The sequence below is a fragment of the Diadema setosum genome, chromosome 17 (assembly GCF_964275005.1).
Source record: "Diadema setosum chromosome 17, eeDiaSeto1, whole genome shotgun sequence".
Lineage (NCBI taxonomy): Eukaryota > Metazoa > Echinodermata > Echinoidea > Diadematoida > Diadematidae > Diadema > Diadema setosum.
Window position 1 is genome coordinate 27,278,684 of NC_092701.1, and position 27,985 is coordinate 27,306,668.

At 39.5% G+C, this 27,985-nt stretch overlaps 1 protein-coding gene across 1 annotated transcript in view; it reads left to right on the forward strand.

Moving 5' to 3' along the window:
• Positions 1-27,985, forward strand: part of LOC140240893 (uncharacterized) — a 338,767-nt gene that overhangs the window by 268,866 nt on the left and 41,916 nt on the right. Inside the window, exons 5-8 of the mRNA XM_072320671.1 lie at positions 3,831-3,946; positions 15,389-15,619; positions 20,867-20,968; positions 27,601-27,699. Of these exons, the coding sequence (XP_072176772.1) occupies positions 3,831-3,946; positions 15,389-15,619; positions 20,867-20,968; positions 27,601-27,699 (548 nt within the window). The remainder of the gene's footprint in view (positions 1-3,830; positions 3,947-15,388; positions 15,620-20,866; positions 20,969-27,600; positions 27,700-27,985) is intronic.

The following is a 27,985-nucleotide window of genomic DNA, read 5'->3' on the forward strand; positions in this document are numbered from 1 at the left end:
GGGGTATGTATTCTATAGTGTGATTCGATTCCATTCATCTATTGCAGTATATTTGATTTCTTCCTCGTTCCTGTGAGGATTCGGAACAGGCTGGGTGGGAAAACTGTCAAACAATGGGGCATAACGGCGCTGATTTATGGAGGCAATTTTTCAGGGGCCATGCTCTTTCCACCGTGAATCCTCTTTCGCCGTGAACGAACGCACCGAAGGAGAGCAAATTTGTCGCGGCGGCAGCGCTTTCCAGCGAGACCTCATCGACTCTTATTGGAGGGCAATAAACTATTTTGAAACTTTGAGTGCCTGTCTCGCCTTTACGCCGAATGTGCCCAAATTAGGGCATTTGTGATAGATATCCTTTTGACGTGATACACCTCAGAATGCCACGCAGGGGAACTCGGTGATACCATTAGTCCTAGCCATCAAACGAGATGACCTTGTTAACTTTATTGCCGCATCATAACAACATAATGCTATCTCCTTGCATTAGTTTTGACATTTGTTTCTGTTTATTTCTTTCAGTCAAAGTCAGAAACTTTTGACTTGTCTTCTTGTTCCTTGGTTTTTTGGGGTTTTTTTATTATTCATTTGTTTTTATTTTTCAGTCAATGTCAGATACTTTTGACTTCTCTTCTTGTTCCTTGGTTTTTTGTTTTGATTGTTCATTTGGAGTATTACGTATCGAAGAACGATTTCAGCATGATTGAAAAGGATACATGGCTGTGCAGATATTTGGTATATTGTCACTTACGAAACACAGAGAGAGTTGATATGGTGGTTAAATCATTGATAGAAGTTGATGCTTAATGTTTGAGTGATATAGTCCATATTTTTCTTCTGCACAGTATTGCATATTGTATTTAAAAAAAAGGATGAAAAGTACTTGGTGATAAGTGGTGTGAAAGCAAAAAGTTTCCGTTGCTGAAAGTGATACGTGTGCCGAAGCACAGCTCAAATTGCTCTTGTTACCTAGCGACGCTCATACTCCTCTTGAGGTGTTTTGTCTTGGCGTAGGTCTGGGGCAGTTTTGTGACAAGGATGTATAATATAGACATGATAAAGACCATTACTTTTTGACGCCCAGCGAAGTTTAACCATGTGGACATCGAAAGTACTTTGTACATTGGCGTCCAAGAATGTATAGATTAGCTCAAGAGTACTGTGTTTATTTTGGCTGCGGGAATGAAGATTCATATCCGGATCTTTTGATGGTGAAGGTTTGTGAGCAAAGGACATCTGTCTGAAACAGGGATTTCTGACTGTATAGTATTTGTTTTATGATATCTTCTCCCTTATCATCGAGAAGAGTTGGGCTGTTGTGTGTTTTGAAGGGAAATGGCCTCCATGTAACAAGTCCTTGATGTTGCTATCTCCATTGTCATCCGTATCATCTTTGAGATAATTCTTTTCATGGCTGAACCTTGTTATCAGCTGCCACCATGAACAGACTTATCTTCCTCTCGGATATAAATCAAAGAATAATATAAAATTTGCTGTTTAGGCCTACATATTTTATGCTGATCAGGCTATTCTGGATAAAGATTTGCAATATGTAAATGAATAAAAAAATAAATAAAAATCTGGAAACCAATTGCCAATGAGTATAGTTTACTCTATCCCTATTGTTTCGCTATGGCTTTCCTATTTGGCCAAGGAACATTTGCTGTACACCCGAGTTGGCTTGCTAACTTTACAACTATGTACGTAGGTCAAGTGTGAATGGACTTCTGAATGCTGATGTAAAAGCTTATCAAGTTAATCTTAAGAGCCTGGGCACATTAAGGGTTAATACTGAAGTACAGCCCCCCATTGTATTCTTGCCCTATAAAGTTCAATGTTGTCACACATTTTTGTACTTGCCCAACACAAATTTGTGGCGGGCCAAGCAAGCATCAGCTCCATATAAATCAGTTGTGTCTTGGTCTCATACTTGGAGTATGAGGTATTTCTGTGCATACAAAACTGTATGAAAGCAAAGTGATGTTTTCTTCCATAGTGAATGAAATATGAAAGATGAAACAAGACATCAACTTGTCTTTTGTCAGATTACATATTTAGAGAAGATTATATTTTTGTACCGACAACTATTTCCACAAGTTCAGTTCAATTTGATTTTGAGAGACAGTGTGTTTGTTCTTCAGTTCAACATCACACATATTATACTGAAAATCATTCTTAAATGAACTCATAGATATTCCAAATGCCACCGTTATGGTGTATTTGTTTTGGTCATAAGATTGTCTTGGGTATTGCAGTATGCAAATGTTGGAGCGGTCAAAATTTACACCGCAGTATTGAATGATATCTGCACAGTCACGCGCCACAAAAGAGTGTGGGCCGCCACCGACCCACATATCAAATTCATGGAAGAGACAGCAAAATAAACAAACCGTCAGATACACAAACCAGAGACTTTGACCTTCGACCTCATTTTATGCAAGGAGAAAGAATTCCATGCTTAAATTCATACATAAAATATTCAATGCAGCCCCAGAGACAAAAAAGAAAACTCTCTTTTTCAAGGAAAACAGTGACTCATCAAACTCTGGCATTGAGACCCGGCATTGCCCCCAAATATAATACTCTCTTGTAGATTCGATAGTCAATGGTAGTGACTGCCCTGAAGCGAGGGGATTATGGAGGGCCGTGATTTGCTCGCCAAAAATGTCGGTAGCAGTGACAGGTTGGCTATGGTAACCCAGTGACATGGCTCAGTGGAGGTCAACAAACAACAAAAGAAAAGAACAGGGGCACATCATGAATGACTTCTTGGTATAGACTCGCCTCAAACCCCCATCCATGACTGGGATTTTCTCGCTTGACGCAATTTCAGGAAGTCTTACAAAACTTTGGTATTCAGCCAGTAGTAGTGGTAGTAGTGGTAGTAATACGTCAGCTCCCCTCTTTTGAGTAAAAGAGAAATGTCTCTATGATCGTCATTCATCTACAACCATTCACAGTGATCGGGAATATTGTTAATGTCGTCCACTCTCTGCTGTACAGTTGGGATGCCTCTTGTAAGAATTATTCTCTCATTTGTGTGGTTTATATTTTGTTTGTTTTCTATTTCATTTGTTTATGTACTTGATTCGTAGCTCTCTCTTTTGGGGGGAAGGGGGTGAGGGGGAAATTTCTGTCAGGAATTATAATTTCTGGCCCCCCCAAAAAAAGTTTTCTGTCATGATCAACAGCATTCATTGTTTTGTGATATCATCAATTGTGTTGATATGTGTGAAGAAAGACATGGATTGGTCTTTTACTGTGTGGCACACATTTTGTCATGCCGGCATCCATACCTTGTTTCCCCCCCCCCCCTTTTTTTTTTTACTTCTTCAAATGAAAGTTTGGACTGATGCCCTTTTCCATCTAAGCACATGCATAAAAGTTGGGCACAGTCATAGTCCTTGAATGGCTATAAATGATGATGATGATTATTATTATTAATATTATCATTGTTATAATTGTTATCATTTTTGATATTACCATTTGATATTATCATTAATAATTCAGGCCATGTCTTCTTCATTTCCTCACACTGAAATTTGATGCTTCCCCCTCTGTCAAAGTTTATTGCGATCTCTTAAGATTTTCAACTCCTCAATCTATTCACCTGCTTCAGATCACCAGTGGGACATTATGGCTTCTTTGTGCCCCCCCCCCTCCCCCCCCCCCAAAAAAAATCACAACACGAAAACTTAGTTTATTGTGCATCTGTTTGTATTTCTTTTGCTTTGATGATTCTGCCAGCAACACAGTCATCTAGAATTTTTTTTTTTTTTTTTTAAACAAGCTTTGCATTTATTCTGAGCTTGTCTCCTTCATTACACTTGCAGGGCATCCCACTTCGCATGAAAAAGGCGCTGAAGCGCACAAAGAGTGTGGGAAAATTTGAGCGTTCCGAGCGCCAACATTTCAGACCAACCAGAGAGGACATCGAGGAATTTGAGAGGTGAGTTGATTGCTTCATTTTTTAGGACTGTCCATTCTGCCTCTACAACTGAGATGTGTGTGTATGTGTTTGTATGTTTGTTTGTTTGTTTGTTTGTCAAGCATCAAAGGTGATTTAATGAGCCAACTGAACTGCAGACCAATTCATCAAAGAAGTTTGTGATGTTTGACCTTTGCAGATATGAACAGTACTCACTGAAAATTGTTTGATTTTGGGTGATAATGCTACTTCAAAGACTGCAAAGAATTGTTTCAATGATAGTTACCTCTCTTCTTTGACCTTTCAATTAAAAAAGAAAATTAAAAAAGATGATTGTACGCTTGTCAGTATCCATTGTAAACCGGTCCTTTCAAGCAAGGATGGTGATTTCCATTATTAAACTTCACTGTAAAGAACATATTTACAACCCGTGAGCAGTGGCTGAAGATTCAAAGCCCTTGCAATAATATTGTGTGCAAGGCTGTCCCGCCAAGTAATTAACACATTCAGACATCTGAGTGTGTGTGTTAGTTTTGTGCCAATGTTATGACGAGATATATATTTTTAGTTTGTCGCTCTTCCCGCCCAGAGTTAGAAGCCTGCTTTGTTCGCGAGGCATCTGATTATGAGTGTGAAAATTGCATTGTGTATAGAATGGGAGTCTCTTCTGTCAAGTGTACATTGTAAGTTTCGAGTGCTTTGGGTATTGTGTAAGTGAAAGTTGATTTTGACTGTATGACAATATAATGTACACGATATGATATCTGTGGTTTGCTTAGGGTTGTTTTTTTTTTTTGTAGCTTTTTATTTAGCTGATAAGGACATTTCCTTATGTACATTATACATAAAATAGCATCCCTCTGTGTGTATGTGTGCTTACTTGTCTTTTGTGTTTGTTTCTGTATACATCGATATCAGCGTATACAACCTGTATGTATGTTTTTTGTATTGTGGGGTTTAGCGTATGTTTGTGTCTTGTGTCTGTGTATGAATATGACTGTGTGTTGTGAATACATGAAAAAAAAAATGTGTAGCTTTGTTAGTGTGTGTGCTTTTCAGCTATAAAGCCTGTAAAAGAAAACAAATAAACAAACTCTAATTGTGTGATTGTAGTCTTGAGTCGTACAAATTGACTGAAGAATGCAGCCAATCATGAATAATGTAGGGCCTATTTATCACCAGGAAATGTGAGCATGCTGAAATATTCATAGACGAAATTGTGTGAATGGATCGTTCAGCCAAGCCTGCTGTAAAGATTCCAATTTCAGTTTCAATGGGCCTCCATGTGCAATACATTTTGGCCTGCAGGGGAGAAAGAGCAATGTGTGTACAACAAATTGGATTGAGATTTCATTGAGGCCACGACGGGGACAGTGATGTTGATTTCTTGTACATATAGCAGTGTGTAAGTTTCCATTTTGCAAATCCAGTGACTAGTAGCAATGCTGATGGAGTGTAGAAGTTTGGAGATCCAGTATAGATTCTATGTATACCATGTCAAAATTCAAACAAATATCCACAAAAAAAAAAAAATTTATTGCTGACACTGTAATCGAGGATTGGTGATTTGTTGGTCTCCACAAAGCTCTGTACACCCAGTGAAATTCTGTGCTGGGAAGTGCAGAGTGGATTCTGTGTACAACAGTACCAAGGTCAATTCTGATTGTTCCTGAAAGTTTATCATGTGGGCGATAAAATAAATGCACTCTATCCGTGGGAGTGCTAGTGGATTTGATGAGGGTCACGTCTAGTTCAGACACAGGACTTCATGTATTACAACGACACACATACACTCGCAGGTACTCCTAGAAATGTTGGGCATTTTAATCGTTAGAATTGGCAATCAGTGTAATTGCATTACAAGGTGCTAGAGTGCTTTTAACGCAGTGGAAGTATTGAGCAGCTAGCGAGGATGGAAAAAATTCCATGATAAAAATTGATAGATGGCAATGTTATGAGCAGGGGTCAACTTCAGTCAGCAAGACAAAGAGTTATGGCAAAAGTGTGTAAAGAGTGTGTCACATATTTGAAAATTATTCCTCCACATAGTTTAGATTTTTTTTAAAGAGTGAAAAGGGAGAAATATAAGAATCGCCATGCAGTATGACCCTTAGAAGATACCATACCTCTTTTAGCCATCATTTTAGCATGTGCTTAGCAATTCAAGTGATGTAATATCTTAGTTTGATTCCAAACTGAATAAGCATATAAAGGAGAATGAGTTTGAAGGCTCAGCTTAGAAAAAAATTGCTGTAAGAAAAAAAAATAACAAAAAAAGAAATACATTTTTCATATGCTGAGATCTCTATATACGCTTCTTTAAAACCTGAAAAATAGAACATAATTTAGTAAGCTTCATCTTTGTCATGAAATCCCTCACTATCAATACTGAGTTGGGGCTTTAGATATTGCACTTTTTGCTTTTTTAAAGTTTCCTCGGCAAAGGTGGAAGAGCTAACTCCCGGTATGGATAGATGGACGAGGCTGCTGCGATGCCGTGTCATTATAATTTCATTTTCTGCCTCCATTAGCATGGCCGAGAAGCCCTGTCTGGTTCATTAGCTGGCGAGCGTCGGGACAATCTGAGGAGTGAAACATCGGGGGCAGTCGTCGTTAATATTTTACGAAGACATGGGGTTACCACAAACTCTTTCACCTCGTTCTGCGACCCCGGTCGATTCACCCCGTTTAACCCCTTCACACACGCACGGACATTGTCGTCGCCGGCGGCGTTTTTCAACAGCGCAAAATTGTTTGGGTCTCGTCGTTTGCCGATGCAGCATAGTAGAGCCTAACTTTTTCCAGTGGCCGCCTGTCTGTAACAACCACCTGGCTTTATTCAGCCACTACAAATTTTCTTGGATTAACTTTCTCTGATGAATAACTTTTTTTTTTCTGAAGGTTTAGATGCCCAAGGCTGTTCAATTTGCTTTTGCAAGACACCACTTACAGTTTGTCATTGTAAACAGTAGATTGTGATCTGAATCTTGATGCTAAAAATGAATGAATTTGATAACTTTTTAAGTGATATGGGTACACACATAATGCACATGACTGTATAAATCATAGAAGTCGGCCTGCACATTTAGATAAAGCTTTGTTTTGCTAGGAAAGGTGGTAGACATGGTAATGTGCATGCGGTGGAACAATGTCAACTTCCGTCTGGCTAGGCACTGGATTGCTAACACAGGAAGTTAGGGTTTGTTGTTGCTTCTTTCTTTTTTTTTCTTTCTTTCTTTCTTTCTTTCTTTCTTTCTTTCTTTCTTTCTTTCTTTCTTTTTTTTTTTTGATTGTCAAATATATAGCAAGTTGGCCTCTTCTTTACGTGAGATAATTACATCTTTTCTTGTTAGTCAGGCAGGGATTCTAAGGGTCTTGAATGTTCAAATTTATTGAAAATAAAAATCATAATGGGCCATTGATTTGCTTATATGCATGTAGAGCTCCAGTTTGGTCATTGCTGGAGCGCTTAAAATTTAAGAAGAAAAGATGCCACCAAAAAGGCATTCATTGATAAAACATGCAAATTATTGTCACTTGATAGAAAAGTATTGATAAACAATTGGGAATAATATACTGTAAAACCAGAAGTTTTCATGTGCATTTTAAATTAAGTGAAAGACAAGTGGGTGAAATGATATCAGTGAAAGTCAAAAAGTAATGTGTGGGGGGGATGTTTACCATCATGTTGGTTTGTCAGACTGTAGGGATAGCGTGTAAGCATGCAGCATTTTTTTTTTTTTTAATCCACCATTACTTTGGCCAAGAGTGGTATCTTAATTGCCATGTTGTTATGTTCAGCTCTGGGACCGGTAGACGCTGGGTAGACGATGTATCGTGATGTATATTTGTGTGTATGTGTGTGTGTGTATGTATTTGCTTGGAGTTCAGGCTGTTCATGTTATGTAGTTTGATGATGTGAGGAACAGATCATTAACGGTCCCTTGATTGATTCAGATAATTATTGGGCCTGTCATCGAGCTGAAGCTCCCTCTCTGCAAGTGCCACTGTCGATGCGGACCGACCTAGAGTTCCAACGATATCTCCGCCGGATGGCCAGTAGATCCCAAGTTATTGATCAGTTGTGACGTTGAGCGGCGAGCGTGTTGCCGAATCGTTGCGGCATGATTCCCTCTGCGTCGATGAGTGGGTGATGTAGCGAGCTCGACTTTGCAGTTTGGCACGGAGTGACTGGGAGTCAGAGTCTATCAGCCAGAGTTTCCCTTTCTGACTTAATTACCTCATGTGTGTGTGTGCTCCGACTTTCCCCTCCCGGCAGCAGTGAGCGCAGTGAGCGGTAATTTGTCGATTTGTCGCGAGCCCAGCACACTTTCACCCCTTCCCCCCTGCCAGCAGAAGTTTGCTGATGTTCCCAGTCCCCTGTCCTTCCTCCCTCTCTCTCTCTCTCTCTCGTCTCTCTGTTGAGTCTGTCTCACTGCCAGATCAGTTGCACCATTTACAGCCTGCCGGACCGCACACACACACATTTTCCCCCCTCCTCATCCTCCCCTCTTCTCTTCTTCCCACCTTGGAAGAAATAACGAGGGCGCTTCCCCCAAATATGGACTTCTCCATGTGATTTCGTCAGGCCTGTACTCAGCATGACTTCAGTAATTCAGTCATAAAACATATCTCCTGCCCTTCTCTATGCCTACAAGTGCGAGTGAGTAAGGATCATCTCTTGAGGACTACATCAGGAATCTCTCTTGAAGTGTTTTCCCCGGGAATTTGTTTGGATGGCACGGGGGTCTCGGCAGCGGCGGTAGGAGCGTGTCCGATTTCGAATGCGGCCCATCATCATCATCATCATCATCATCGGACAGTAGCTGGCAGAAGACCCTGCAGGCCGCGCGGTCCATTTGTGTCGGCTGCTCCTTTGGAATTTCCCTGGATTGTTTTGAGTTAAACTTTTCTTGCCGAGCTGCCAGTGTGAAGGGAAAGGACAATGAAAATGTTCTCCCTTATTTCAATGCACGTTAGGTAAGTTACAACTACAGAGACAGAGCAGGGGGGGGGGGATTGAGTGGCAGTTGGAAACGATATTGAGATGATGAATGAGAGGTTTTGGTTTTTGTCTGTATTTTTTTTTTTCTTTGATTTGGTGAGTGATGAAATTATTCATGTGACAAATTTCTCTAATGGTTTGTTTTGCGGTGGGATGGGGGGGGGGGAGTTAATTCATGTATTGCATGCTAATTACCACAGGTTTTATTCACGCTTGCCAAACAAATTTTATAACAGTGCCTATGAATAACAAAAAAGTTGTAAGCTTGTGGAGTGGAGTAAAGAAACAGATACAATTGAAAGGTATTTTTCTTTCTCAATTTTACCTCACCCTTTCACTCATGACAGTTTTTGTAGCATCTTATTATTTCTCTGTAATATTGGATTCTTGGCCTCAAATAACATTTAAAAGCAAAAGGCAGGATTACATCAGTGATATCTTACCTTGGAATATTTTCACTGTGTGGGAAAATAAAATTCATCACCCTTACTGTCCTAATTCACCTTTATACTGGTAGATTACCAGTGTGTTGCAGAAATAAGTTAAAGTTCATAATTTCTTGAAAGAAATATGTGTTTCAATGGAGGCATTTCAATGAATTTAGCATATGGGATATCAAAGTCACTTGAACTCTGTATTTAGTCCTTGTTTTAATAGATATGTTTACAAAGTCACCATGATACGCGTTCTGTAGAATTTGCATGGACTCTTTCCAAATACTCTGTTGTACTTTTAACAGAACAAATTATTTGAAGAGGAATTCTGTGGGTATTTTGTAGTGGTCTTATGGGACTGATTTGCATCTATATTTTCAAGTATGATTTGGTTTAGAAACAAGAACATCTGCATACAGTTGTAATAAAGATTATAATACCAGTTTTTGTGAGTTAAGTGAATAAGTTAAAGTTCATAATTTCTTGAAAGAAATATATGTTTCAATGGAGGCATTTCAATGAATTGAGCATATGGGATATCCAAGTCACTTCAACTCTGTATTTAGTCTTTGTTTTAATAGATATGTTTGCAAAGTCACCATGATACATGATCTGTAGAATTTGCATGGATTCTTTCCAAATACTCCGTTGTACTTTTAACAGAACAAAGTATTTAAAGAGGAATTCTGTGGGTATTTTGTAGTGGTCTTATGGGACTGATTTGCATCTATATTTTCAAGTATGATTTGATTTAGAAACAAGAACATCTGCATACAGTTGTAATAAAGATTATAATACCAGTTTTTGTGAGTTTAAAAGTTTGATATGAATATGTCTCTGTGAGGTAGCTGGGAATGCTATTATGCAGACTACATTGTTTATTCTGCAAAGGGTAAACTTTTCCACTTTGTGATATTGAGCATGACAGCATGCAAAATTGTGATCGATGTGATGATGATGTTGATGTTTTGTGATGTTTGTCTCTATTACTCTGACCCGTCAGTGGCAGACGTTGAATCCATATAGATGGCAAAGATATGTCGCATGTGTTTAAATACATACTGTGTATTTACGGGGCAAGAGCATGGATAATGGTGTGGAATGGTATCGATTGGTTGAACTACGGGGATTTGTTGTCTACCTAGCAAATAATTGCATACTCCTTTGCATACTTTGACATGTTATACTAGATCGTTGTGACACAGCCTACTTGGTTTTGTACGTGGCCACATGTGTCCTTGGCACGGCCAACTTAGCAAATATTTACCTTCCGTCAGACAATGCTAATTGGGTTATTAGGTACAGTCTCCATGCAGTTGTTCTTGTATCCGACATCGCTCCAACGAGGAGCTCTGGTGCAGCCTACCCCTAGCACAGATAACATTAAGTCTTGTTCCCCAATTAGCACCTGTTGAAGATGGGCCAGGAACTCTTTTTACTCCCTGGCGAAGGTGGCAGTTTGTTTTAGCGACTGCTTAAACTAATCGAGTTTATCTTGTCATCGGCGTTGCCCCGTGGGCTCGGATGATTTCTGGTGCCGTTTGTTGGTCGTCAGGCGACTAGAACAAAAAAAAAAAAAAAATCGAGAAACAAAAATAGAAAAAAAGAAGCTTCAAATTGGGTTATCTGTGAGATCAGCCAGTATTTGATGATGACTTCTTGGCTGCAACATTTGGCCCTGTGGTGGTTTCATTGGTGAAATGGTACTCCTTGTCAAGTCCAACAAAATTTAGAGATAATGAGAAGAGTTGTTCAGCGCTTTCTTACCATTATTCTAATGATTTCTAGTCAAATTAGTTATGACATGATATGGTGCAGTTGAAAGTGATGTTGAAGACAAGAAAAATCTCTTTTGAACCAAAGCCTCTGCCAAGGGAAAGACTGGCATTTAGTTGATTGTTTTTTTCTATGAGTAAAATATGATTTCTTCAGTCCCCACATACCCATATCGATGTTGGTAATTGTTTGCTTACTTCGTCATCTTGTCAGTCACTATGTGTTTTGACACTATTGTTGTAGTTTGTGCTGTCAATTTATGGAAATTAAAATGCTGAACAATTTGCGATATATTGAAGCCAGTTACTGCTGAAATGAATGTCATTATCATATCTTTCAGACAGTAATCAGAACATAATTGTTGTATTGTGCCAGCCCCATTTTTAGAAGGCCATCCACTTTTTGCTATGATTTGTAGGTTAGCATGCAGACATTGCATGTGAATCCAAACTTAATCATCATTATGACTTGATTGGGCTACCACATACCTCCTTCCACCCCCCCCCCCCCCCAAATAGCAGGTGCACCCTTAGGGGTTTAGCTATGTGACTGCAAAACAGTTTAATGCTATTATCAAAGTGCGTGTGACTGTAATGCCCCCTCGTTAGTTCTTAGAGATGCTATTAACATGGCTTCTGTCCCTATTAGCGAGAAGGCCTTCGTCATCTTTTTGTTATTCCATGATTCAGCTGAATGTCTGTTATTTCCTCCCCACCCCCCCCCCCCCATCCTTTACACCTGTCAGTCCTGTTCTTCTGAACTTGACCTATTTAAACCTTGAGGGAAACTCCAAAGTTAGGATGGGTTAGGGTGGAGGGGAAGAGGTGCACTCCTTGGAAATTATTGTAGGCCCGGGAGAGATTTGCACATTGTTCACAATGGCATCCTCAATTGTCATCCCGACTAATCCATTGCAAAGGTTGTGGCAGAGTCAAATCCCCCATAGGCAGCATGCATGTACAGCTGTAGACTGGGCTTGTCAACTGGCACCAAATACCGTGTGAGAACCCAATCATAATTTGATGAGGGCAAATGCGCATAATGGGGATGGAGGGGGGGGGGGGAGCATTTCACTGATGCTGGTTGGATCGTGCCATAAAGTTTGTGTACAGTAGTGCTGTACTGGTAGGCTAACGAGTTTCAAATACAGGCAGCGAAAGAGACATTGCATAACTGTCTGCAAAACAGGAATTTAAGAACTTATTTGTCGCTTACCTTATCCCAACCCTCATGGTTTCATGTTCCAGTTTTTCTCTTCACATCTTGCAAAAAATATATTGGGGGGGGGGGGAGGGGGGTAAGCAAACCCAAGGAAGTTGGTAAAAATAAACACATAACAGGATCGACTAGTTAAAACAAGGAAAGAAAGATGTCAGTAGGTGCTGATGCACATAATTGTTAATATTGTATGATGGACAGCTTCGAGTGTCCTGGATTTATTTCTTCTTCTTTTTTTCATCAAAACTTCTGACATAGTTTCAGCGTTTGTGTCTTAAAAAGCTCACGCAGTACAACATTTTTTCAACCCCCTGAGATACAGTTGTTCCGTAGCATCTTGTAGGCTAATTCACAATATGCTTTGCATGATAAACTGAACAGGTTATGATACTTGTTTGTATGCTTGACAAAGTGCAAGTCGTTTGGCAACGGGAAGGCCAATAAACAGATTTTATTATTGCTTTTTATGAACGATGCGGGCAGTTCTCTATCACAAGGTTGGGTTACACTAATATCATCTCCTTTTTTTTTTCTCAATTCTTTGTAATGTGAGAAGTGCAACTATTGCTTAAACTGCGCTAGGTATCATCTAATGGCTATTACTACAGAAGAGAACAAGGTCTATCAAGTCTGGAATTAAATTCAAAGGGAAAACCGGATGACTTATGTTACATGGCACAGTATGCAGGAGTAAGCTGGGATATTGGCGCCTGCTTAGTTGCAGTTTCAGTCAAGAACAAAAGACAAATAGGAAAAAGAAACTCAATTCAAGTATACAAAGAAGTATTTTGAATTCCCGAGGCTCTGCCGTGGAAATTTGCTCTTGAGCGACGATTACAGTCAGCAAAGGCATTTGATATGAAATCTGATCAGCTGATTGTAGTACTGGTACAAAAGAAGAAATATGTTTTTACAAGACTTGACCTGTGAAAGTACACGTGCTGTATCAGTTCTAGCTTTATTGTGTGTGTTTGAATATTGGTCATCGGAGAAGATTAAAAGGATGGAATGCGTACAGCATTAAAGGACAGTACATAACGGACACTTTGAATCAATCTCAAATGAATGCATGAGCACTTGCCATGCCAGCTGTGTATTTGTGTGCGATCTTGCGAAAAATACTGTCCTCTGCACACACACACACACACTCACTCACACGCTCACGCACACTCACAATCATCATGATTTGCAGTGAGATGTACAGAGTCAAGGACAATTGGAGAGTTAATCGTCGGAATGATGGCTTCCCAGAATTGTCCAGTCAGCCGACGGTCTTCGCCCGAAGGGATGGTTCTGTGGTGACGATGTGACTTCTCGGCAATGTGAGACACGCCAGCTGTCACCGGCAATTCATTCGTCCCATCATGCTATTTTACTGGGAAGTGGGAACTGCTCCACTCTATTCTTTACGAGTGTACCATGTCCCCCCCCCCCCCCCCCCCGCACGGATGGACCGAGTCGGACAGCAGGGCCAGAAATAGGTGTTGATGAGGAGTTCACTGTAAATCGTCTGTCCATTAGTGCAGGGCATTGTGTGACAATTCTTCACTCAAGGGTCGGTAGGAGAGATTGGTTGCAGCATTTTCGGGATGCGTCGTTCGGATTAATTGCCACGTGAAAATGTGACTCAAGAGGGCTAAGAAAAACCCATTAACAAAATTTTGCCTCATAAACTGCAGGATGCAGTGAAAAGTATCCCTCTTACTAGTAGTCAACAAGTCATGTACATTGTAAATTATTCGGTTTGATAGGCATCAGAGTAGGGTATGATTATATTTCACCAGCAGACCTAAATAGCGCATGTTTCATCATTGCTTGTACGTGATGGCAGTATTTGTATCTATCAGAAGAAGTTGTGGTGATGGGTAGATTATAACTTGGGAATCAATGTGTGTGTTTGATATGGATTGATTTGCAACGTGCGAGGGTTGTGGTGGTGGGGGGGGGGGGGGGGGGGACTGAGAATCACCTTGCCTGGTGCAGCGATCAGGAATGCCAAATCCAGAGGTGGCAGCGCCACCGCTCCAGACTCTCGCGGATCGATATTTCAGGCTCAGCTGACATTTCGGAGCAGTTTTGGGTGCAAGGATTAATTGAACCTCGAATGCATCCACAGATGGCGAATGCATTGCAAATGTGGATGTGATCTTTGCCCTATGATACCTACCATATATACCAAATAATCCCATGGCATGTGTGGTCTATTAATTTTGTCAGTTTGGGGGGGTTTTTTCATCATAGAAACAAGTATTTTTACACTGTTGACGTTAAATGCCAGTATGATTTCAATAAAGAACATAAAGTGAGCTGCTGGCCAAAGTGACTCAGTTTATCTGAAGTTCACGTCACCACGTAAATTTCAATTTGATGTATGCTGTGAATACTTTGAGTCATGTTCTCATTGTATTCATCACACTCAACTTTTGTCTGTACAAGACATGCCAATTCAGAGGAGACTCAGCAATTTATCCATTTCATATTATAGATATGTTCTTGATGATGGTTTTGTCACGTGTATATGCATACAATATAGCACTATAGCGTGTGTGTGTGTATGTGTGTGTGTGTATTGTATTTTGGTTTCATCTGTGTGTTATTGCCGGATGTTCTCTGAATGTTTCCCCAGAAATGAAATTATCATAAACTCTTGGAAGATGTTGTTCTTGTAGTTCTTATTGTTTTGTTTTGTTTTTATCTCGGTATGAGTATTTGACTTCCACTTTCAACTTAGGAACTGCATATTCTGTTTTGGAAGTGCTATGATTGATTGTACAGCATATTTTGGAGAGAGGTAGATCTGCGTAGGGACTATAGAGACAATGGATCTCAAGTCCTTCTTAGTTACAAATCAAAACACAGATTTTATGATATATCAGTTTATTGTACCTGTCAATCATCAATATAGCCCATCGCTGGCTCCAAGTGCAGATGGACATTATTCTCTGATTTCATAACTATGCCTTGTTTCATGTTTTGTTTCCTCTTCTCCTCCCCCATCTCTTCATCTCTCCCTAACCCACCCCGCTGCAGCCCCGGCATGTTTGGGTCCCACCACCTCAAACCCTCGCGGTCCCACGAGTCGCTGAACCTGGGGCCCCAGTCCACCCTGGAGGCCATCGACCTGGGGGGCAATGACCTGGTGGTGCGGCCGCTGCACTCCAGCATCCTGAACCAGGAGCACTGCTTCCAGATCAAGACCTCGCTGGGGTCCAAGTACTACTCCTGCCGCTCCGCCAGCGAGAGGGACAAGTGGATCGAGAGGTGGGTGTGGTGGGTGTAAGGGAGGGGCGTGGCACATTGGGACAGGGGGATCGAGAGATTGGTGTGGAGTGTATATGGGGATGAGGCATGGCACATTGGGACAAGTGGATCAAGAGGTGGGTTTGGTGTGTGTAAGGGGGGCGTGGCACATTGGGACAGGAGGATCGAGAGATTGGTGTGGTGTGTATATGTGGGGGCGTGGCACATTGGGATTCATGGATCGACAGGTGAGGTTGGCATGTGCATGGGGAGGGGGCATGGCACTTTGGGACAAATGGATCAAGACCTGGGTATGGCATGTGTATGGGAAGGGGGCGTGGCACAATGGGACAAGTGGATTGAGAGATGGGTATGGTGTGTGTATAGGGGGGCGTGAAGGGGGTGTGGAGGGGGCGTGGCACATCACAGACAGACAGATGCCCTCTGCTCTCAGACAGACAGGTGCTTTGGTGTACCCTTGAATACCCACGTTTGATGCACTTGGTGATAACAATACCAGATAAGAGTTGTCATCCATCTTACTTACAAATTACTTCATTTTCTACGAAGAGCTGTTGTGGCTGAGCAGTTAAGACCACACGAATATTACAGAGTGCGATCACATGGGCTTCTATAAATGCATGGTGATTGAGTCCAAGCCTGGCAGTTAGTGCCCTTTGGCGAGGCAATTCATTCTTGTTGCCAAGTCTTTCTGGGGAGATTTCAAACCATCAGTCCCACGTGTAAGAAAGAAAGCCATACTGTATGTACGCCTACAGGTTTTAGTCTCTCTAAGTTGACATTTTGCTGCCCTGGCAGGCTGGGAGATTGCCAGAAAAAATTTCTAATAACAGTCCCTTTTGAAGTTCAGGACTATACTGCTGTTCAGAATTATGAAGAGAGCGGAAAAAAAAAAGCTACTGTTGGGCATACATGAGGCTCCTTCCAGAAACAGCCTTCATCTTCATTCCCCGCTGAGGTGTCGACTACATTTATAAAAGTCTGTGGAGTTTCCTAGCTTCTGTAGACTTCTCCAAACATGACAAACCTGAGAAATTTATTCCTAGTTCTTTTCCAGCCTTTACTGATGGCTTCCATATGGATTAAAACTGCAGCCAGGGTACCTGTGCAAAATGTCCCCAGCGAATCAACGAGTATGAACAAATTGTGTCGGAAGAAACCAATCATATCTTTAATCAGCAATGGGGGAAACTGCCCACCATAAATCTCTCGTGTACATCTTGGACGATCGCAAGCGAGAGTACTTATAGGTTAATGAGCCCTTGTTGCAAACTTTGATGATTGGCGGGGGGGGGGGGGGGGGGAGGGAGGTTACATGAGGCTGAGAAAGAGCTGTCGTAGCTCCTTGCAGAGGGAAGTGAAACAAGTTTTGTTACCGTGGCAGGAAAAGGAATATGAATGGGTGAACATCACTGTCCCGAAGCTCATTGAATTGTTAGGGGTGGGGAGCTGGAGGCATAAAGAACTAAGGACTAGACAGAATCATATAGGCATATATAGAGAGACAGTATATTTGCGTATGTATACAGTATGTGTGTGTGTACATGCACGTTTGTGTTTATGAACTATGTGGGTTTATGTGTGTGCATGTGTATGGTGTGTGTATTTCACACAGAATCAAAGCGAAGGGATTGAAACTAAGGATGTTTTTCGCTTCTATTTCTTTTTAATGTTTGGATTCTCCTTTGAAAGAATGTTGTCAATTTATTAAAGAAGCGATTGGTAAAAGAAAGTTTGATGGCAGGAAGATTGAAGGTTATTTTTTTTTTCACAGTATTTGATGCAGGTTTTTGTCTGGAAAGGAAGAAGCTCAGAAGACAGATATATGTATACCGCAACAATTTCCTGAACCACTTCATAAAATGGTGTTTCCACCAATAAAACCAGGAGAGTCCTTGAGTTAATTAAGGAAATTGAGATCATCTCATTTTCACAATTAGCATTGGTGTGTGGATGTGTGTGGTTAAGTTTTTGATAGGGAATTAGTCTGTTTTCAATGAGCAGGTATATACAATATATTTGTGTATGTGTTTGTGTGTGTGGGGGGGGGGGAGTAATGGATTACATTATAAGGAATGAGTCGAGATTATTTTCAGCAGTGCGGAGGAGTGTCTGTGTGTTTATGTGTGTGTGTCGGGGGAGGGGGATGTATCTGTGCAATTTGTGAGTAGTCGTGTGCGCCGTTTTTAGCCAGAGCTTTCTTTCCCCGCACTCGTTTTAGTTTCCGACGAGGAAGCATTGTGTTGTTTAATTCGATTATTGCGTCATGTGACGTTAGGAGTTCCGCACAGGACGTCACTCATTCCCCACCTGCTCACATCCCAGCGAGGCTTGGCAGGTGAACTCCTTATCTTTTTTCCTTTTTTTTCCCCCCTAAATTCCAAAATGCTCCGACATCTTTGTCAGTTCCCCCTCACCATCTCAGAAGCCTTGGGCAGATACAAAACAAAAGAAGAGATTCGTCATCGCTTTATTTTTTGCGGAGAAAATTGGGCTCTCTGCTTTTTTTTTTTTTTTTTTTTTTGCAGAATACACTTGATTGCTCATCTGATTTGATGCCGCAATCTCGTGGAGCATTTGCACAAATAGCAGCAAGAATGACTGCAATAATATTATACTGGTAAAGCCACATCAGGTTAGATAACACATCAATGTATGATAGAGTATGAAGAGATTATAAAGAGTATATGCATCAAAAAAACACTAATGAGCAGGGAATATATAGGTGGTTAGACAGAGAGATTAACAGACCGACAGACAAACAGATAGATAGATAGATATGTAGGTAGATAGGTAGGTAGATATATACTGTAGATAGATAGATAGATAGATAGATAGATAGATAGATAGATAGATAGATAGATAGATAGATAGATAGATAGATAGATAGATATGTTGTAGGTAGATAGATAGATAGATAGATAGATAGATAGATAGATAGATAGATATGTACACTGTAGGTAGATAGGTAGGTAGGTAGGTATAAATAGATAGATACTGGTTGGTTGGTTGGTTGGTTGGTTGGTTGGTTGGTTGGTTGGTTGGTTGGTTGGTTGGTTGATTGTTTGATTGATTGATTGATTGGTTGGTTGGTTGGTTGGTTGGTTGGTTGGTTGGTTGGTTGGTTGGTTGGTTGGTTGGTTGGTTGGTTGGTTGATTGATTGATTGATTGATTGATTGATTGATTGATTGATTGATTGATTGATTGATTGATTGATTGATTGATTGATTGATTGATTGATTGATTGATTGATTGATTGATTGATTGATTGATTGATTGATTGATTGATTGATTGATTGATTGATTGATTGATTGAGATTGGATTGATTGGATTGATTGATACATGAATGTCAAATGAATTGACAATGGATGCTAGGGAATTGAATCAGAATTAGGTATGCACGTAATTAGATAGGTAGCAAGATAGATGCATACCTAACTAGATACTTAGATAGATAGGGGAATGAATGAGCAAGTTCACAGGCAGTAGTAAACCCACAAAACCTCAAGGATAAGTTTGTAATCCACGGGTATGCACATGACCAGGCATACTTCTTGTCTTTCCCCTGTAGGAGATATGCACATGTGTACATGCCAGCTAGTGCTTATGTCAGAGAGTTGGTGTGTACTTTCAGGGCAGAAGTACCGTGGTATTTCATTGGTGAGAATGGTACAGAGTGAATTACTGCTGTATCTATCACCGTGGTATTTGATAGCCAATGAGAATGGTGCCAACAAATTAGCATGGCATTAAATACCACAATCTAGTTCAAATGTGAATGCATTTAGAGACGATATTTAAGTTGCATGTGCCACCTCCATTGATGCCTGTTTTCAGGAACTGTAAGAAATGTGAAATGCTACCTTTTTGCTTGGAAGCGTGAAACAAACAGCTTCTTGTGCTTTAACAGCTTCTTCTCTTCTTTTTTTTCAGACAAAAGGAGGTTGGAATTGTGAAACTGTCCTTGTGTGAAGTCTCCAGGTCTTTTTATGTGTTATTATCATTTTAGTGTTCTGTAACAAGGGGTTGGAACTGTCTCACAGATGAACTTGTAACTGTCCTATTTCTTCTCTTCCCCTCCTCACTGGGGGCTTGCGTGTGATAGCTTGATTGGGTGCCTGATTGTTTCGGCCTTGTCGGAATTCAGGTCTAGATGGAGAAAGAGAGGGAGAAAGGAGATAGAATGGATGAAGGCAAGAGCTAGATATTGGAGTGAAAACACAGTTTAGTTGATAATGCTACCTTCAAATGAGATCTGCCAGACTGTCCCTTTAAAATGAAAGGAAAAGTGATTTGTTTGTTGTTGTTTTTGTTGGTTTTTTTTTTTTTGAGTGAGTAAATTGCTGAAAGGATACAAATGTACATGTAGGCCTATAGTGCAACAATTTTGGCCGATGCGATGTCCGTTGGTCCAGCTGGAATCAGTATTCAATGTCAGTATGTGATATCTTGTGCCACTGGATGGGAAATGCAATTCTGGTTTTGTAGCCTTTGTCTGTGAACCATCAACAAATTTCTGTGGAGAAAAAAGAATTCAGAAAGAAACACCAAAAAAGATGTGTTAGAGACCCAGAGAAGGATTTGCCATAAAGGAATAGTTGGCGTGAATGAGACCGACAACATGACAGCAACAGACGAGATGATATTTCAGCTAGATAGGCCAAGTTTTCATAGAGTTTGGATAGTTTTTAAATGTCAGTAAGTCACTTTGTGGCACCGCATCCCTGGAGGAATCCCCCCAAAATAGCTGTATTGGTTACATGACCCTGATGTTTCTTGCGCGAAATTCCTCCTTTGCTATGTGCTACACACTGTGTAGGCGCAAGAGCGAATTTGTGAACATCTCTCATGAGGACTGTTACCTGTATAAAAATCAGCACAAGACACAATGGTGGACTACTGCCAAATGTTAGACATGTACATGTAGGTCCCCTGATAGGCAGTGAAAGAAGAAAAAACAACAACAACAACAACAAAAGACTGGGCAGATCCACATATATGTATTGATCCTAAGAAGAATGCATTTGTGTGGTTGCCATAGTTACAGGAGAATAAATGATGCCTTGCCCCCCCCCCCAAAAAAAAAACAAAAAAAAACATAAAATGAAAAATAACAGCCGTAAAGGGACCAATCATTCTGCTTGTGTTGATTTGTATTTGTAAATAGGTGTGGTATTTTATTTAGATGATATTTTACCCATCTCATTTATTTGCTCCTCCCTTTTCTGTTTCCATGACAACACAGCATCCTGAGTGCCCACTATCCAGACAAGGACTCCAGGAAACGGACCGATTCCTCCCTCAACATCTGGGTTGTGGAGGCAAAACACATCCCTCAAAAGAAAAAGTGAGTTGATATAAACTTTCTTTTGTTTCCCATATCCCATATTACCCCATCCTCTCTCTCCCTCTTTCCCCTTCCCCCTGCCCCTTCCCCCCCCCCCTTCCCCTATTTCCAAAATAATGTATCTACAGGGATGTTGAACTTGTCCATTTCAAGTGATATATTATTAGAATTCAAAGTAAAATGCACATCATTCATTTGTTGCAATCGTGGAAGTCTTGAGTGGACGTAACAAGACATAGACCCTGAATGTAAACTTAATCAAACTGTAAAGTCACTTTGTAAATTATTTTTTGGTAATTTCTTCCCTTCCTCCCTCCCTATATCTCTTATTTAGTCCTTTTCCAACTCCATTTCTCCCTCAAACAGAAGATTAAAGTATATTTTGCGTAGATCAGGCATTTATACACGCTATAAATGTATACAAATGAAATATATCTTGGAAATTGTCCTCATGCAGCTCCAGAGCTGATGTAGGCAAATGTGGATGGGGACTAGTCACGAGACAGCTGTTAAATCCAGTCAAAATAAAGTTGATCCTTTGTAAAATGCATTGATTGATTGGAATCACAATGTGCTTTCAGTTGCTATGGATCTAATACAGTATATGATATGCTTGTGTGCAGTCATCGTTCAATACTTACACCTGCTATCTATTGGAGAGTGTTTGTGATAATGTGGATCTGACTGGCTATATCATTGATACTTGCACTGCCTTGCTGATGACCTTCGGGAGATGAAAGTTTTAATACCTGCACTTTTCGTTTCTTTGGATTATATGTATAGTGTAGGCCTACATTAAACTTCATATGGTTATTAACATAATGCATCTAACGTCTTTGATACTAGCAGCAAAAAAAAAAAAAAAGAAAGCAAAAGAAAGAAAAGCAAGAGCTTAACTCCCCATTTGCAATTTTTGATCGAGAATACAAAGAATTTTTTAGATGATCATTGATGATAGTTGATGGTAGGATCTCTTGGAATTTGGTAGCTTTACCTCTGAGTTAGTTATGCATTATAACACGATATTGTGTCATATTGGTTTGTGCTTTTGTGAAACAAGATAGAAACACCAGCCAAAGAGAAGAGTATTGATTACTACTACAGAATTATGTCGCTTGTGGTTTTTGACCGATTTGAAAAAGGCAGTATCTATCAAGATTAAATCAGATATTTCCTATCTAGCCTGTCAACTATTCATCCATCATGATATCTATCAGAGCAGGCTGACAGTAATTGTGTATGATTGCTAAAGTGCTCGCAGAGTCAATTAAATACGAGTTTCATTCTATTCCCGTTATCTCAAACTCATGTAAACAGTTGGGAAGGAAGAGAGTAAGTATATTAGTCACATGTATATGACCTGCCACCATGAAACCCTGATAAAGTCACCAAATGTCATAAAATTGTGCATGATATACACATATAGAAATACAAAAAAGAAGATAACATATGATAACAAACTGTGATATATAGAATATGAAATAGAAACTGAAGTATTAGATTTCCTGTCTATGTTTTCAAAGTCTCCATATTTGAAGTTTCCCAGTGCTGTGAATGTGATTTTCCCTCGTACTGTATTGTCAAAAATCCACCACTGGGACAGCAAGACAGCCCGCGTACAAGAAAATGACAGTCTTGAGAATATGGGCTCCGAATTTTAGAATGCAAAATATCAGGCATTTAAACACCCAAATGTGTTGATTTAAAACATTATGGCAACACGCCTCATAAATCTTGATATGATTTTTCTAATTTTTGGAATGTTCTATAAGACTGTCCACTTTGGAGATATTTAAGTTTTGATTTTCAAACACAAATCAAATTTGCTGCTTAGCCAAATTATTTTGTTCTGCATTTTGGGAGAGTTTGATGTGTGTGACTTTATCAGGGCAACATGTTGGGTCACCAGTGATGACTACTCCAGCATTTACTGTCAGTGAGATGTTGTCTAGCGTGCACCTAATCGATTTTTATCGTATCAATCCATCTATATGTGTAGAATCTTATAAAGTTTGATATACATACTGTATCTATTATTGTGCCATTCATCTCTAATGTGCAGTTCAGTTCACCGAGATCTACTCAATATTTCTATTCTCACTCCCATATCCCATACACCTTATCAGTCTCTATAGTTTTAGAACTCTGTAGTATGTCAACGCTGAAGGATATTTGTTTTAACATCATTTTCAAAGAAAGAGATCCCAGGTAGATTCGCCTTAGCATACATACAAGTCATATAAAGGGGAAAAAAGCCATTAATTTGTTTTGAATGATGGAATAATAAATCTTCAATATGTAATATGATGTTCAAGCACCTAAACTGGCAGAATCTTCACATTAATCTATTGTTTTCATGGGACATATATATGCATATCAATATGAAGAGCTATATGTACATATCATCCCTTGGGTGACAAGACCTCTTATCTCAATTTACATGATGTACTGGAAAAAACAAAAGTTCTAACTCAATTTTGAATATCAAAAATACTGTTTGGAATTTCAAACTTTGCCATTCTTAACTTCATACAAAATAAAGTTTCTACATTTTCTGACATCAACGTTGATGTTGTTTTGCAAAAAGCAAAAGTTTTAGAGTTTATTTTTATTTATTTATTCATTTATTTTGCTCTCCTGAATGCTGAAAATGAGCTTTTTTTTTTATAGATATGACGTCTGTTACCGTAGGGATGATATCATCAGCTGAGAACCAGAAGGGCTTTATTGCTGTTTGGGGGGGGGGTGTTGAGTTATTGGTATCATGTTGTAGAATTCAATCTCCTCTACATTATGGTGTCGATTTCACATTATTTTCATTTTTGGTATAAATCAAAGCCACATTGGGGGTATTTTACCCTATATTTGGAAAAGTGCTTATGAATCTCCCCACTTTTCATTGAATAAATCTTAATTTCATTAAAATTTATTGTTTTGTTATTATTTGCACTCAAATCTTAGAATGTGATAGTGCCCTTCTGGCTTTTTATAATAGCTCATGACATACAAGTGGATGTTAGTGTTACTTAATTTGGTGGTACTGTAATTCTAAATATCAAAATGTGTATAAATTTGACTTGAAGTTGGATGAATAAGACATGACTGTCTATACGTACGTGCTCTTTTTCTATGAATAGGAAGCTGTCGAGTCGAATGTCTAATGTTAACCATTTTGCATTGTGCGTCTATCCCAGTTGGATATTAACTGTAACCACCTGATACGAATGTGTACATGTAGCTCCTTGTTCTTAGTGTTTCCCCATGCATTTTTCTGTGCATGCACAATGTCTTGTGCTGTTTCTAAGTGTATGTGGTTGTTTGTAGCTTTGACGGACTAATTTCCTTCCATTTTATATATATTTATATGTCTTTAATGCTCATGTTGATAAATAATCTGGCATGAAATTCTCAAACACCAGTCTAGGGTGATACAACACTTTGGTTTTGATTTTGTTGTTTTTGTTCTGTTTTGTTTTATGATGGGCAAGGGAGATGGGCATTGTTAACATGATGGTTCAAATAAAGTAAGAATTATGTAATCGAACTCTACAATGGAAGACCAGTCCTATCAAGAAATCGTGGAAAAATAAATTGCAAATATCTTTGAGGAATGATTCATAGTTACAAATTTTATTCCTCAACAAGAAGTCATTTGTGCAAGACATGTATTGTAATGGTTTTCTACCCATAACTATTATGGGAGTGGTTTAAATTGAAAAATGACGTGATGTGCTCTCATAATATCATATTGTTGGATGCCCAGACATGACACATTTCATCTATTTAGTTGGTCTATCATATGGTTAAAAGTGATGCTAAAATACACAAATAACGACTGATATTAGAACAAAATATCATGAATCATGTGGCTAGATTAGCTGCTTGTCCTTAATTGCATTATACAGCTGTTCATTACGTATTTTCTATTTTGATCATTTTTGTTTGTACTGAAATGACAAATGTTTTACACACATCCTTCTCAAATGTGGACACAGTTTAAACTCGTGTTTGCTTTTCTTTGTAATGTAAAGGTGACAAATCCGAACTCTAGACCATTTGCCAAATGTGGTTTAGACTCTCACAAAGAGGAGAAAAAAAAACAGAGAGAAGAAAATGAATAGAAAGAAATGATGTTGCCAAAGAATTGGAAAGGTTTCCTGCTCAGTGACGTAACTGTGGTCCAGTCATCTTGCGTAGGTGTGCAGCATTGGAAATGTGTGTACATGCAGTATTAGAGCTGATTCTCGTGCCCCATACATATCGGCCTCTGCGATGACTCATACCACGCATTGTCGACATTCCCCGCGTTGCCCCAGGAGTAGTCGATCAAAGGCATTTGTCCTCAACCGCATAAAACAATGCGACAGTTGTAAATGAGCATGGAATGAGGGTGCAAAGAGCGAGGGGAAGCAAACCTCTGCGAGAAGTCTGCAAAGTGTCGATAATGAACATGTTAGCTTTCCAAAATTTCTGTGTTTATCGATAGGAACTGATGCGTGTGCCAGTGTAGACTTTGGAGGGGAATATCGATTTCGGTGCACAGTCTGTTCCGATGTTTGCATTTTACACAGAGTAAACATTGCTCAAGACAATATCAATCCTGCATTGTTGACTTAGCATTCCAATGCAAACTTTATTCTTAGAGATGTTTTTATTCTTTTCTTCGCACAGGTCAAATAATCTACATTTATGCCTGAAGAATAAACCTCCATTTAGGATTTTGTTCTTGACTTTGTGTTACACACATGAAATTTCTGAACATGCTGTGCATTAGTCTTTGCCTTGAACATAATACACTAGTCTGTATAGATTTTGGGAAACATTGATGTGAAATGTCATACTGTTAATGAATTCCTGTCATTACAAATTACCAATTACTAGAGAGAGGGAATTTGATGTAGTGATACAATACACAGAGAAATGTGCATTCCAGTGCTGTACGTCTTTACTTGTGATATGTGGGGAATGTGAAGACAAAAATGATCATTTAATCAGAGTGAAGTTTGTCAGCTCACGTCTAGAGCGAGTAGTCCTAGTATATTCATATTGTAGTTCTCAAATACTCATACTTTATCTCTGCATTCCCATTTGCACGTTGTTGTTGTTTGTTTTTTTGTCATGTGTTTGATCCAAACCCATTCATTAACATTGAGAGATTACAGCCAGCCACCCCATTTTATCTTGTGATTTTTATTTTCTTTTGAATTAATATGTGTCTGTCATGTGCACTTTGCTCCCAGTATGGTCTGACAACTAATATGTCATCAGCTGTGAACCAGAAGGGCACTATATTGTGTTCTGAGATTTGAGCATACATGGTAAATAAAAACGAAAGAATCAATTTTCATGAAATATAAAGTTTATTCAATCAAACGTGGGTAGATTTATAAGCATTGTTCTAAATGTAGGATAGAGGAGGGCAATTGTATTATTAATTGTTGAACATTTTACTGGAAATTAAGATGTTTTAAATCAACACATGATGTAAAAGAGGTTGAGTTTTACAACAGGATGCCTACAACTCAATACCCTCCCCCCCCCCCCCCAAAAAAAAAAAAAAATGATAACAATAAAAATTGCAATAAAGCCCTTCCGGTTCTCAGCTGACAATATGCTAGTTAGGAAAAGTTTTCACAGAATGTAGAATACTAATGTGCTCATTGCATATACCCTCTGTTTTGTAATATAGGTAGTGTGCAGGAATGGGGGGGGGGGGATGGGAGAAAAGAGGCCATTCAACTCTATGGAGGGGAAAAAAAGTGACCGACCAGAGAAGGAGGGAAAGCAGCATTTATTATACTGGATGCTATTAAGACGCCAATGCTGGCTTACCGGTAACCTTCTCTCTGGCACGTATAATCGGTTTTTCAAAGCAGTATTTTTAGCTCGCTCCATTCCAGACAAACATGCTCCAACGCTCCTCGGTGCATGCACTGTGATTCCAGCAGAACCAGAAACACGAGAGGTCCAGTTGGTATTCAAAGAAAAAAAAAACAAGGCCTATTAGTAATAAATTGTCAAGACAAGGGGAGATTGCGGTCAAGCAATTTAAATCATTAATTTGGGACAATAAATGTCTGAGAGGTCATCGTGTACTCTTTATTTGATTCTGATTAAAGTTACCTTCTTGTCCTCAAGTATCAAAGTGCAATATATATGAATGTCAGCCAGTGCCTGTATGTATGTTTGTAAAGAATATATTCTTTATTAGTTGAGTGATGTACATGACGTTCCACCTTTTGCAGCATGTTGGTTTTCTGTGTCTCGACAGCAGTACTGCCCCATTTTGTTCTTAGGCATACTCCTACACCAAAGATTCCTCATCGTTTTCCTTTTCTGTCAGTTGCTGAACAAGTGAGAACAATATTTTATGTACCCATGGTAGATTTCCGGCAACTTTGTATATATGAACTCTGTCATATCCTGTTAACCTATAGACAATTAAGTTTTGTAAAGCATTTGTATACAGTATGCATGCATACACCTGTATATGCCAATATGGTATGTATGTGTTTATTCATGTGAATATAAGGGAAAGAGACAGAAAAGATAATACATAGAGCTATATATTTTCTTGGAGACATATAATGTTCTTCTAACATTTATATCCAAATGTATCTTTATCAATGCAGGTACTTCTGTGAAATCTGCCTGGATGAGAGTCTGTACGCCAGGACGACCCCCAAGCAGCGGGGAGACATGGTCTTCTGGGGGGAGCAGTTCACCTTCAAGTAAGTCTTGATGCTGCTGTGAAGATGGGGGGGGGGGGGGGGGAGGGGGACAGGTAGTCATTCTTGTTATTGCAACAGTTTAATACCATGGCACTTGTCAAGTGTCACCCGCTCATCCAGCAGCCAGTAATTCTTTGCTCGGATCGAGACAAGCGTTTGTTACGAGGGGGATTACACAAGTGTTCATTAATTCCACAGTATTCATTTCACTCTGTACATTTCTGGTCCTTATCCATGCTCTGTTCTTTTCATATTTATTTGTTTTTAAGTATCGTAGTTCTAGGAT